This window comes from Miniopterus schreibersii (assembly GCF_964146895.1).
Source record: "Miniopterus schreibersii genome assembly, chromosome: 1".
Taxonomy (NCBI): domain Eukaryota; kingdom Metazoa; phylum Chordata; class Mammalia; order Chiroptera; family Miniopteridae; genus Miniopterus; species Miniopterus schreibersii.
In genome coordinates, this window is record NC_138101.1 from 35,692,380 (window position 1) to 35,707,453 (window position 15,074).

Below are 15,074 nucleotides of genomic sequence, written 5' to 3' on the forward strand. Positions count from 1 at the left end.
AAAATACAAAGGAACCCCACGGTCTGGGAAAACATATTTGCCAAGGATGCATCTGATAAGGAGCAATTTCCAAAGTGTACAAAAACTCATACTACTCAGCAAGAGGAAGACAAACAACCCAATTAAAAAATGGGCAAAGGACCGGAATAGACACTTCTCCAAAGAGGACATATGGATGGCCAAGAGACACATGAGAAAATGCTCAACATCGCTAATCATCAGAGATGCAAATTAAAACAATGAGGTATCACTTCACACCTGTCAGAATGGCTCCATCAACAAATCAACAAGCAACATGTGCTGGAGAGGGTGTGGAGAAAGGGGAGCCTAGTACACTGCTGGTGGGAATGCAGACTGGGGCAGCCACTGTGGAAAGCAGTGTGGAGGGTCCTCAAAACATTAGAAATGGAGCTGCCTTTTGACCCAGTGACCCCACTCCTAGGAATGTATCCTAAGAATCCTGAAACACTAATCAGAAAGAATATATGCACCCCGATGTTCATAGCAGCACAGTTTACAATAGCTAAGATCTGGAAACAGCCCAAGTGCCCATCAGTAGATGAGTGGATGAAAAGCTGTGGGACATTCACACCATGGAATACTACGCAGCTGTAAAGAAGAAGAATCTCGTGCCCTTTGGGACAGTATGGAAGGACCTGGAGAGCATTATGCTAAGTGAAATAAGCCAGGCAAAGGAAGACAAACATCACATGGTCTCACTTATACGTGGAATCTAAAGAACTTAATAAACTGATGAACAGAATAGATTCAATGACATGGAAGCATAGAGGAGACTGACGAATGTCAGAGGGAGGGAGGGGGAGAGAGTAACCAAAGAACTTATATGCAGATATGCACAACCCGACGACACGGACAATCACAGGGAAAGGGACTGGGGAGGGGGGTAGAACGGGGTGGAAGGGGTCACTGGGAGAAAAAGGGACATCTGTAATATTTTAAACAAAAATAAAATTTAAAAAAAAAAGATATTGAGATGCCACAATGGCCGATTAATACAGAGTTGAAAGTTCTAGGAAGGAAACAGTTTTTATTTCATTCATTCACTAGTGATATTTTCTAGACCATGGAAATTATTGAGAGCACACAAGAAGAGAAAACTGTGAGAATAAAACATAAATCAACATTCTTAAAGACCAGAGGTTGAAAATAGTTTTAAATAGGCCACGCAAAACAGAAAGTATAAATCATTGATTTATTTAGATCCATAAAAACTAATTTTTCAGTAAAATATGAAAAATGTGTCTGTGACCTGTCCACTAATTTAAAAAGACTTTATACGTATAACAATGAAAACATCTAAATGGAGATGTGTGCAAAGACAACGAACAGACAATCTCCAGAAAAATGCATACAAATCACAAATAAGAGTATGAAAAAATTAATTCACTAGTGATCCAATAAATGGAATCTAATAATAAATGAAATATTTTTCCACTCATCATTATCAAAAATTAAGTTATTGAGAACAAGAAAAAAAGACATCCTGATATTGTAAATTAGGAAAGAAAATTTGTCAATACATGTTAACTGCAAATGAGCTTATTCTCTATAACGGTTTTTTTCCCTATTATTCTTACAAATACAATTAAAGAAGTTCACAAACATATATTATTCAGTTGAACACTGCAATGCATGGTACATGGTAAGCATTCCATGAGTATTTTTTAACATTTACCAAACATTGTTGAATAAATAAGCATATATTGCTTTATGATAGAAGCAATTAGAATGTGTGTCCAGGGAATGTGTATTACACACCAAGTAAAAGAATAGTACATCTCCACTAATATTGATCATGTAGATCAATACATATTTATACAAAAATATATCAAGAAAATACGTTTATAGGGAAAGCTATTAGAGAATAATGCTTAAAATATGTAAAAGGTGTATATAGGAACACAGAGGTATCTCTAGACATTAGTGAAAATGTCAGTAATAGGTGGATAATGCTTTATTCTTTGTCAGTTTTTACATTTTAGAAATATATCTTGGACCCTGGCCAGGTAACTTAGAGTGTCATCCAGACACGTCAAGGCTGCAGGTTCGATCCCTAGTCAGGGCATATTCAAAAAGCAACCAATGAATGCATTAATAAGTGGAACAACAAATTGATGTCACTCTCTCTGTCCCTCTCTCTAAAATCAATAAATAAAAACTAAAAATAAAAAATTCTCTTGTATTTTATTATAGTAAAAAGTGAAGCTATTATTATCTTGCAAAAATAATGTAATTTAATCGAATGCTGTGCCAACAAAATATATAAAAGTCAAAAAATCATACATGAAAAATGAGACATTGGAACACTATTATCTTTTGGAATTATAGAAAATAGCATGATACAATTAAACACATCTGGATTTACAATGAGATTATTTGTATTTTCAAGAAATTTGTAATAGGATCTCAGTAACTATTTGAATATAAATTGGAAATCAACAATTTGCTGCAGATAGACTATCTGTTCTAATATTTGAAGCATCTATAATGTACGTATTTGTTCAAGTTCAAATGTTGCTAACCCAACCATTTTGATGCTTGAGGATTATAAACCAAAATTATTTTATAGCATGAGACTTGGGTAACATTACAATATCATAAAAGATGATCAGAATAACCCTGACATTGCACAGCAAAACACAGGTTCAAATGCTGTGCCGTGAGTCACAAAACAATTTGCAAACAGGATTACACCTCATGCATTTTAGGAACTGCTATTAGTTGTGACAGTTTTTTTACATGAACCTTGACTAGCAAAACAGCCAACCCTTCCTAACAGTTGGATCTCCTAAGAGTCTGTAAACAATCATATATCGTATAGGTATTTAGAACCCTCAACACTTCTGTGAGCACCTGATGACATTAAGTATACAGTAATGTGAATTTGACCAGTATTCTATAGTCACAGTGAAAAGAGGCACATTTTCAATACTGGGGCATTAATATGTCCCGATGGTTTATATTGTGATTTAGATTAAAAGCACAAAGAACACACTGGCTTAAGTAAGAAATTTAAGAGATATACTATGGCAAGGGACTTTTAGTTAAGAAGACTTGGAGACAACAAAATTGTATTATTCTATACATCTTTAGCTAAATTTCAAATAGAAAGCATTAATGAGATATAGTAAGAAACTTGTTTTGAACAATGTATTATTATACTTTGAGATTCACAGTACATATTACATAGCATAATGAGATAGATTTGAACTCACCTCTAAATATTATTTCAGCATGTTTGCAGCTCTTAATATTATGTTGATGGGTAATACATTACTTAGTTTTTTAATTTTTTTTATCTCAACTTGCCATGTTAAGAGCAAACAAATATTTTTTTTTGAAATGTTAAGATTAAGGAAGTCATCTTCTTCTAGCATTACTTTTGTTTTGTTTTGTTTTTGTTTTAACATTCCTCTCTATTAACATATAATTACTGAACCATTTTGAAATAAGCTTAAGAAAAAGAGAGTTGGAAATATCCTGTCAATTACTTTTAGCCTCAAGAGAGGATTTGTGCCATACAGAGTAAAACTGATTAACTTTAATGTAAAATATAATTTTCATAATTCTTAAGTAATGTATTCAACATTAATCAATTCTAGAATGTCATTCAATTTGCGTGTGTGTATGCACATGTGTGTGTTTCTGCATGCTAGAAATTTTTTATGGCTACGTTATAAATGCGCATCTTTCAGTAGTATAGCATAGTGCCTGATCATTTTATTTAATTAATGAGTACTTGTTGAATTAAGTTGAATTAAATAATTTTTCTTTGCTGTTCAAGTAACATAAAAAGGTTGTTTTAAAAATAAAATTGAAAATACAAACAACTTAAACTGTTATGTTGTAAGATAATCATGTGGAAACTTAAACGTTTTCTGTGAAATAAAATTTTGTCAGTTAAATATTGGGCTTCAAAATTATAATGATCTCTAAAACTAAAGAAAAATTAACAGTATGTGGCACAGAGTGGTTAAGTTTTGGATACAGTATGCTACATGAATTAGATATTTTTTAAAATCCTGTTAAAACTTAAATGGGTAGAATGTAATTCATGAAATTTCACTCTCTTCCTGAAATATTTTGGCTCAAGGTCATCAAGGATGCACGTAACTGATGGAACTCTTGTTATTGTCAACTGGGGGTCAGGGCATATAATTCAATTTCTTTGTGTTCAGTGGCCTATTTGTTAGAGGGATTTTTCAATGGCCAGAACATCAAAATTTACAGGTTTTATTAAATTACCTTGTTCTTAAAACTCACATGTAATATTAAAAAATGGTGACATTGCTGTTTACTAGTAAAGGGTCTTATTTAGACCTCAGTGATTAAATTAATTGTAAGTGAATAGCCATTTAATTACCATAGTTTTCACAAAAAGGAACCTTGACCATTACCAAAGAATAAATAACCTGCCAAATTATGACATTTCTCTGTAAATTATTGACAAAGCTCGTAATTCCTTTTGCCAAAGAAACTATTAGAGAATGTTAGCTACTTCTTGAGTTAGCGACAAGGGGCTTTTTCTAAGGAAAGCATTCTGCCACTTCTCTCTATGGTTGCGTTTATCATTTTTTGAGCTGCTTTGTTGAGAGAGGAGGAAGTTCTGCAGCCTGGTGCAGGAGGCTCCTTTTAAATTGCCTGCAGAATGGTCATTATTCTACACTATGCATGATAAATCCTTCTAGTCTGTTATCTTTGCTCTGAGTTACTCTCCCAGAGTCTTTCACAGTTTAGCATTGTTTATATTCCCCAGGCTTTTTGGCAAAGATTTATATGCATTTCAATTGTCATAGTAAATTATATATACCTTCATGTGGCTAAAACTACATTCAGCCTGCTAGTGTCATGGTTCTTTCTCTTGCTTTCTTCCCAAGGCATATTCTGGGAACTGCAGAGACAAGTATCCCAAGAGATTATAAACACTGAAACTTTATGGTGGTGTCAGCTAATAGATAACACACGTCACAGGCAAATGATTTTGCTTTCTTTCAGAGACTTTTAGGACACAGTTAATGGAAAAATTATACTTTAATTGATTGCCATTCTTTTTTTACTTAAGTCCATATACTACTAATTCTTAGTCTCACAAGAGAAATTTCATTAGCACTTCCTAGCCATATTTGCATTATTTAAAAAAAAAATTTCAATCCTCACCCGAGAACATGTTCATTGACTTGAGAGAGAGAGGGAGAGAGAGAGAGAGGTTGACGTGAGAGAGGAACATCGGTTGGTTGCTTCTCGTACGTACCCCATCCGGGGATTGAACTGGCAACCTGGGAATGTACCCTGACTAGGAACTGAACCTGCGACATTTTGGTGGACAGGACGAAGCTCCAACCAGCTGAGCCATACCATCCAGGGCTAAAACAGTGGTGTTAATAATAATTACAGTATTTACCGCTACTAAACAATCATATTCATAATAGCTGATTGGTAGCTAGTTACTTTCTAGAGATATGCATGGTATTGGAATATCTTTCAGGGTCCCATGTTATGATAGCAAACCACTGATAACTATAAAATCAATAGATGTTTTTAAAAATTAGAATAAAATTAATTAAAATAACTATTTGGATGAAATACTACCTTTATACAACTTTGCACAACAAAATTTTCCAGTTTCCGGTAGAGATTGCTTAGATTACAAGAGTAAAGACACAGTTCCTAAAGGGTATATTCATTCCACCTTTGCTTTGAAAATTCTTTATTTTTATTTATATATCTTCTATTTTATCAGTACAAACTATCCCATTATTTATTCTTCTCTTTATAGGTTTAAATTATACGAATTTAAATAATTTTGAATATCATAAGGCATAGCGAAATAACTTTTAGCATTCAGGCAGATTTTTCACTGGGATGTATTTGTTATTTTGGCAAACATTTTGATTTTTGATTGATTAAATCTATAAAATGGAATATATCATTACAGATTTAAATTACTATGTATACAGTTGGCTGTAGCTCTTTGTAAGCTCTGTTGTTGTCCAAAAAACATAATTCTTATTCTACTAGAGTCATATTGTATCACAAGATAGAATAAATTTCATTTAAAATGAAGAATACATGGAACCATTTTTTAACTGAGTAACGTGAAATAGGGTAATGCTTCTCAGCTAGAGTTTGTAATAGTATACAGACATGGAGATTTTTTTTAAAAGCTCTCCTGAAATCTTAGAAATTATTCACATTCTTTTAGTCAGTGCCACCTGGACTTGTATAAATCTCTTTTTCAGCTTGGTTTTGACGAGGTTTACTTCCTCTGCAGCCTTTGTGAGAGGTGGGACTGAATGTGGGGTGAGAGCTGGAGGGGTGAGTGTGAGGATCGGAGGCCTCCAGGGGAGACTTCAGACTTGGGCAGCAGCGACCCTTACCTTGCACACGAGTGGGAGGCGGTGAAGGAAGACGAGTGGAGGATTTGCAGCTGAGGGCATTTCACCACTTTTTGGTACATTAAATGAGCTGAGGAAAAATAGGTGAAAGTAATACGTTTATGTGTGTGTTGGTGTGTGTGTATATGTAATGTGTAGTTTGGTAAGTGTCTCTCTTTTTTATGAAAACCACCGCTCTTTCCATTCCACCTGAACAGCTAAGGTTGTAATTGCATTTTCCTCCCCTTCCTGCTTCCTCACCCGTCTGATTGCTGGTGCTGCCGGGGTGATCTAAAAATGATCCTCAACAAAACAGAGCTGAAAATTATGAACCTTGGAAGAACAGAAGACAGTCATTTTAGACAAGAAAAATCATGGTAAAAAAGTTCCAAAGTAACTAAGAAAAATGTAAAGCTGGCAGGAGTCAGGGGAATAGTAGGCGCCAACAAATCAAGATCAGTGAGAGCACCTAGGAGCACAAAGGCTGGAGATAAAAGACACGCGAGGTGCATTCTCCCTCAGGAAACCAGCCTTCTGATGAGCTATTTTTTTCTTACAAGGCTAACAGTTTTTATTATAACTCCAGGGCCTGAAAATAAACAGCATCAGACATGTCATAATAAAAAAATGATTTGGCATCAAAAAGTAAGGAAGTGTGTAAAAACCTAACAATTGTAGTTATATAAATACAACAATGTGTTAATATATATATATATATATATGATTATTTTTAAAATATATTTATAAATTCAAATAAAGTATTCAATGTTACATGGTCTAAAATATGGTAAAAGGATAAAATATGAAGACAATCATGCATAACTTTTTAAAAATTATTGTACATACAGTCACATATTGTTAGTGTTAACATTTTTTAGTTTTCTTTTACGATATATTAAGCATAATGTCCAATTTAATTAACTTTGAGCTACTTCCATGTAATGTAATACAAGAAAACATGTTTTGTGTCTGTATTTAATAAAATCAGGAGATCAATATGTTTTTAAAATATAAATGCAAAACTTTCTAAATATCATTTTTCTATAAGTGGTGGATATATTTTCAAAGTAAAGGTACTTTTGAGAAAGTAAATAAAATTACAATTCATAGGAAGCTGTTAAAGATTAGAACTGTGCTTAGAGAAGTAAAATAACAGTTGTCAAGAAATCCCTGCCCGGCAGGGCGTGGCTCAGTGGTTAAGCTTCGACCTAGGATCCAGGCGATCAGGGTTCGATTCCCAGTCAGGGCACATGCCCGGGTTGCGGGCTGCAGCCGATCAATGACTCTCTCATCATTGATGTTTCTCTCTCTCTCCCTCTCCTTTCCTCTCTCTCTGAAATTAATAAAGATATATTAAAAAAAAAAAAAAAAAATCCCTAAGCCTTGATATAATCAGCTCTTAAAACTAACAGTATTATTGTCATATCCAATTTTCCATTTCTGAAACTGGACATTTCTAGGATTTTACACAGACTAACTTCACTTGCCTAATTGCTCGAAATAGGCCCTGGACCACATAAATATAGAACTTCTGTCTCTACAATTTTAAGATTCCATGTAATTTTTATGTATGTCTGTATGTAGATGCAGACTATCACAAAGCAGCCATAGAATCGCATCAAGGCAACTGCACATTCTTTCTAAACATACATTAGCCTTTGATTCATTTCATTTCCAGACATATATAAAAATAACACATTTCTTATATGGTCATATCAATTTAAATGCAAACATTTTCTTACACCTTTCCAACTTACAGTAAAAAATAGTAATTTTCAAATATCTCCTTACTTGCTACTACAATCTTAATTTTCTGAAACCATTTTATTAGAAAAAATGATCTAAGTCTTTCCAAAGATGACAATACAATTACCACTTTAATGAGAACCGTACTTTAGGCAAAGAAAATATCTCAAGTCAAACGCATTTAGAATGTGAATAAACTGGAAATACTTGTGCAAATAACCGTGGTCACATGGTTCACATAGACTATGTGATAAGATACACATTTGGAATTAGAAAAGATTTTCAGTAATTTATAAAATACTGGCATAATGCACGCAGAATCTGATTGCGGGAAGTGGAGAACGTGGCAGGCCTTTCGCTTTGATCGCTATCTGCTTTTGTTCCTTTTTCCTACTACAGCCTCTGGCTCTCCTCCCTCCGCATAGTCAGATCTTACATGTCCATGGTGTGAAACATCAGAACTCAGCTTCTGTAAGAACTTAAGCCTGTTGCAAATAATTCTGTCCTAGCCTGTTTATGCTTTCTATTTCTATTAAAAATTCTAAATAATTTTCTCCCCAAGGTTTACGAACTTTGGATACATTGATTATTTTATTCATCTTCCTCCTGAGGCTGTTTTTTGAAGGCTAACAGGGGTGTCTTCTACTTTCATTTAGTCTTTAAGCCTTGCATAATGTCACATGCACAGAAAGTATTCAGAAAAAAATCTGTATTTTTTTCCTGAAATAATGAAAATAATAAAACAATTCTACCTCTTTTACTCTAAGGTGTTATTAAACAGCTTAATGTTCTAATTTGTGAGCTTCAGAAATATTTTCAGGAAAGGAACATTGTTCAACTAAATTCAAAGGGTTGACAATGCTGTATATACATGCAATAGAACGTTTTCAGCATTAAAAGGGAGGGAATTCTGACACGTGCTGCAGCAGGGATGGACCTTGAGGTACTAAGCTAAGTGAAATAAGCCGGTCAAAACCAAAACAAACAAAAAATACGGTATGATTCCACCTATATGAGGTATCTAAAGTAATCAAATTCATAGAAACAGAAAGTAGGATGGTGGTTGCCAGGGGCTGGGGAGGAAGGAATGGGGAGCTGTTTAATGGGTACAGAGCTTCAGATTTGCAAGATGAAACAGTTCTGGAGATATTTCATAATAGTGTAAATATAGTTAATACTACAAACTGTAAACTTAAAATGGTATGTTGTTGTTGTTTTACCACAATAAAAATGCATTTAAAAAGAAAAAAAGTAAAGGAAATTCTCCCAAGCAAAACCCATAGATTGTAGACCACCAAGAATGGACTCTGATGCTAACGATGGACTTCGGGTAACAATGATGCGTCAGAGTAGATGACTGGGCTGCAAAAAATGTACCACCCTGATGTGGAATACTAACGGTGGGGAAGGCTGTGCATGTATGAGGACAGGGGGTAAGTGGGAACTCTGTATTTTCTGTCAGTTTTGCTAGGAATCTATAAAACTGCTCTAAAGAAAGCTTATTTAAAAATGCTTCCTAGCAATGACACGCAGTTTCAGAATCTTTAAGTTATGAGTAAACTTTCTTAAAATGTAAAAATAAAAATTCAAATTATACAAACTCCATGTAAATATTTCCTAGTCAGTAATAATGAGATCTCTTAATATTTAGCTATTAATTAAACTAAATATTATAATTTAAATATATAAAGAATTTCTATGCAAAAGCAATTTAACAACTATAAATACATAGAGTAAAACCTTTGCTTAATATTTTGCTTAAATATAAATTAATGCTTTTTATATGTAGGAAGTATCCTGTTAGAATGAAAATTGTTCAAATATTGACTAGAAAACAGCTTTGTGAAAAACCAAAAGCATAATGAGGATTAAAGTGTCAGAGGGTAAAATACAAGAATGTTCATGGTCAAGAGCTATTTAGCACAGTGTTATTTCTGAGTTCCATGCTAAAATATGATTTCCACCCACATACTCTTTCCATCATAATATTGAACATTTTCTTACAGATATTTCTGAACAAATTTGATAAAAATAAGACTAATATAAATTTTAAAGTATATATAAAACTTACATGTTTTGTGAAATTTTTGTTTAACATCCTGAATAGTAGATGTTTGCATCACCTGCAAAGGAAAAGAAAATAGAATTATAAGGAAAAAGTTTTTATCTGTTTGTTTTATATTTATTTAATAAGAAAACATAATTTAATATGTTTGAAGTGAAAATTATTACAAAATAGCCTCTTTGTTTTGTTTAGCTTTTTAGTCATTATTGCTGACAACTTGAAACATTGCATCTAAATACATTTTTCCAAAATTTTAATTTAAATGTAGCAATAATGGTGTTATTATATGAGTTCATCCTAATTTATATCTCTAAAATTAATTTTTGAATTTTCTCTGCTCATGATATTCACTTTCTGGTTTTCAAATAAGTGAGATTATGTATTAAAAGATGAGTACATGCAAAAGACAAATAGAAGGTAAAGAGTTTATACATATATAGCAGAGGACCCTGAAGATATGAAATCAATTTATATGTACAAAAAGAATATCATGAGAAAAAAGTACTATCTAAGCCTCATAGTTAGTTGTGCTCTTCAAACTCCCATCTAAAGTTATTATTGGTACGCCAAAATCCATGTCAGATATATTATCTGGATTCTTTATGTGCATAGGGCTCTGACCAATTATTTAGTCCAAATTTACTAAAATTAACCCTTTATAGTATTAAAATAAATTTTAAAAGTGCTCCTCATTTAAACTGGAAAATTCATGAGGTTATGTAAATGTTCTATCAAAATACTACAAGACATTACAATATTTTCTGATTTTGTCCGTATCAAACTTGAAAACTAAAATTCCCTTCCACCTCAGTTCCCTTTTGCTGGCTTATGAAAATCCCAACTGCCCTTCAAAGTCTACATCAAAGGACATTTCAATGATCATGCAAGGAAAATATTTTTCTTTCTCTAAACATGTATAGCATATTGAATACATTATTTTTTGCTGTACTAAGATCTGCTTATGGTTATTTTTGGAGGGTTAAATGAAAAAAGTACACAAAGGGATAATAATAATAATAATGCCCAGGCAAGTCTTATTAACTTTAGTATATTATACTTAATATTTTATGATATATTAAAAGTATAACAATGAATACGTTTCTTTTACCATATTTCACTTACTGCTAAATGCAACTATAACCAATGGTGTGTCACACTATTCAATTTTTTCCCCTGATTTCTTCTATGTATATGGTTTACTAACTAAGAAAGTTCTAAGATTTAAGCCCTGAAGAGTGATATTAATTCTTCTGTTATGTTGTTAATAACAAAAGGACCTTTAATAATTTTCTGAGTATAAAATTTTCAAGTATTTTATAGAATCAGTCTTCTCTGGAAGATGCTAGGGAATATTTAAAAACAGTTTTTAGAGGTGGTTATATATTTGTATAGATATAGATATGTTCGTATAATAATTTTGATTATTCAGTTTTTGATATGTGAATTATATTTGTAAAACCTGGTGGTTGTTTTTAACAGTGTTCATTGTTTTATCTCACTGTTACTTAATCACAAAGCACTCTTATATGTTGCTTCTTCTAACAGGGATGCCTAAAATCCACATGCAGCTCTCTAGTGGAACAACTATTTGTGTATCAGTTACTTCAAGGACCATCTAATTTGGAAAAACAAATAATATTCATGATCAAAAACTCCTTCATTAGGGTTTTCTGTGTGCTAGTTGTCACTTTATGAAGGCATATATCCTGTGTTTGCACACTGGCTGTTCCAACAATCTAGTGTCCTTGAGGACAATAACCTAGTGTTACTGTAGTTTGCTTTTCACAATGAAGGGCACTGTAACCCACAGACACAGACAGCAGTGTGCTGTTGGCTAGAGTAAAGGGGAGGCTGAGTGGAGGGGTGCAAAGGGGGTGGAAATGGGAACATCTGTAATAGTGTGAACAATAAAATAAAGTTAAAAAATAATTTTAAAGTAAGTTTAATTGAAGTGAAAATTAAAGCTGAGAATGCAAAGTCACATGAAAACAGAAGTTCCGTAATCTCATCTGAAATTTCTTTTACAAGTAGATTTCTGTGGGAAAGCTGTATGCTTTTCTTAAAACTAGAATAATTTAAATGATAATTTTCTAATTGATATATAATTTCTCTCTGAATTTATGAACTATCAAGACTAAGATTACGTGTTCCTGAAAGAAGCCTACTTGTGAAAGAGTGTTGTTATTACAACCTTTTAATGAAGTTTTTAATTTTATTTTTTTTATTTTTAATTACATTTGACTTTCACATGTTAGAAATGTGCTGATTTTGAATAAATCTTTGAAAGGTGCCCTTTCTGGAGCATTTTTAGTCAAATACAGCAGAAAAATGTAATAACTAACCATTAAATGATTTAAACAAGTGAGGTTAATTAGCCACAAGACTGTGCTTAATCAACTCTTTCATGACTTTAGTTGCATTTAGAGAACAAAGAGAGGAAAAGATGATAATTAATAGAGCATGTAAGACTTTATGATTACTAAATTGATGTCTCAGTAGCTTCATCAGGAAGTTTATTCATGATAACTTTTACTGTTTAGCCAGTTTTACAACCACTTACAAAGGACAACCTATCATCACAACAATTTATTCATTTTTATATATCACAATTAATGGTGCAGATGGGAGAAATAAGTATTCCTAGATTTCAAATCCTAAAATGCTCATTAACATTTTTCTCATCAGAAAAAAAATTAATCTTAAAATGTTAAGTAGACAAGTAATGTATGTTTCTTAGTTGAACCAAAAATTTACTTCTAACTTTACACTGATTATAGCTGAAGTTTGGGTCATCATCATTCCTCCAATCATCCATCCACAAACATTTAAGATGATGTATTTAGTAAAAACTTTTCACAAACTAGATTCTGCTTGAATTTGTCCCATACAAAGGTACTGCAATATTCCACACATAAAAAATAAAATGTTGTACTATTGCTACTATTAAAACTTAGCCACTTTCTTAGGAACTCCTTGAAATAAACAGATGTCTCCAGACACTCTTTATCCTACTTAAAGAAATGAAAATTACTTGATAAGGAAAAATAACAAACACTTAAAATTCACTTGACAGAGAAAATGCCACGTGCAATACAAAAATTGTCAGTAAACACTGGGGAGAAAAGAAATGTGTCCACCACATTTCACCAATAAATGTGATACATCACATAAACAAATTGAAAGATAAAAATCACATGATCATATCAATAGATGCAGAAAAAGCATTCGATAAAATCCAACACCCATTTTTTATAAAAACTCTCACCAAAGTTGGAACAGAGGGATCATACCTCAACATAATAAAGGCCATATATGACAAACCTACAGCCAACATTATGCTAATGGGAAAAACTAAAACCATTTCCCCTAAGAATAGGAACAAAACAGGGGTGTCCACTTTCACCACTCTTATTCAACATAGTACTGGAAGTCCTTGCCACAGCCATCAGACAGGAAGAAAACATAAAAGGTGTCCAAATTGGAAAGGAGGAAACAAAACTCATTATTTGCATATGACATGATATTGTACATAGAGAATCCAAAAGACTCCACTAGAAAACTACTAGATTTAATAAATGAATTCAGCAAGATAGCAGGATACAAAATTAACACCCAGAAATTGATGACATTTTAATATACCAATAATGAACTCTCAGAAAGAGAAACTAAAAAAGCAATCCCATTTACCACTGCAAATAAAAAAATAAGATACCTAGGAATAAACTTAACCAAACATGTAGAAGACCTTTACTCAGAAAACTATAGGACACTGAAAAAAGAAATAGAGGAAGATATAAACAAATGGAAAAATATACCATGTTCATGGATTGGAAGAATTAACATCATTAAAATGTCCATATTACCCAAAGCAACATATAAATTTAATGCAATCCCTATTAAAATACCAACAGCATGTTTCACAGATCTAGAACAAACACTTCAAAAATTTATCTGGAACCAAAAAAGACCCTGAATAGCCCCGGCAATCTTGAGAAAGAAGAATAAAGTTGGAGGGATCACAATACCAGATATCAAGTTATACTACAAAGCCACTGTAATCAAAATAGCCTGGTACCGGCACAAGAACAGACATATTAATCAGTGGAACAGAACAGAGAACCCAGAAATTGACCCATGCCATTATGGTCAATTAATATTTGACAAAGGAGGCAAGAACATGCAATGGAGTAAAGACAGTCTTTTCAATAAATGGTGTTGGAAAAATTGGACAGATACATGCAAAAAAATGAAACGACCACCAACTTACACCATACACAAAAGTAAATTCAAAATGGATAAGAGACTTAAATATAAGGCATAAAACTATAAAAATCCTAGAGGAAAACATAGGCAGCAAAATCTCAGACATCTCTCGTAGCAATATGTTTGCTGATTCATCTCCTAGGGCAAGAGAAACTAAGGAGAACATAAACAGATGGGACTGCATCAAAATAAAGAGCTTCTGCACAGCAAAGGAAACCATCAACAAAACGAAAAGGGGGCCCACTGTATGGGAGAACATATTTGCCAACGACACATCTGATGAAGGGTTAATGTCCAAAATATATAAGGAACTCATACAACTTAACAAAAGGAAGACAAACAATCCAATTAAAAAATGGACAATGGACCTAAATAGACACTTCTCCAAAGAGGACATGCAAATGGCTGAGACATATGAAAAATTGCTCAGCATTGCTAATCATCAGAGAGGTGCCAATTAAAACCACAATGAGGTATCACTTCACACCTGTCAGAATGTCTACCATCAACAAATCAACAAACAAGTGCTGGCGAGGGTGTGGAGAAAAGGGTACCCTAGTACACTGCTGGTGGGAATGCTGACTGGTGCAGCCACTATGGAAAAC

General features: G+C 33.0%; 1 protein-coding gene across 3 annotated transcripts in view; it reads right to left on the bottom strand.

The window, feature by feature from the left end:
- The window catches only part of TECRL (trans-2,3-enoyl-CoA reductase like), a 62,716-nt gene that overhangs the window by 30,786 nt on the left and 16,856 nt on the right, over window positions 1–15,074 (bottom strand). For all 3 annotated transcript variants that reach the window (XM_081142133.1, XM_081142135.1, XM_081142134.1), the window contains exon 2: window positions 10,213–10,264. In XM_081142133.1, coding sequence (XP_080998259.1) covers window positions 10,213–10,264 — 52 coding nt within the window. The remainder of the gene's footprint in view (window positions 1–10,212; window positions 10,265–15,074) is intronic.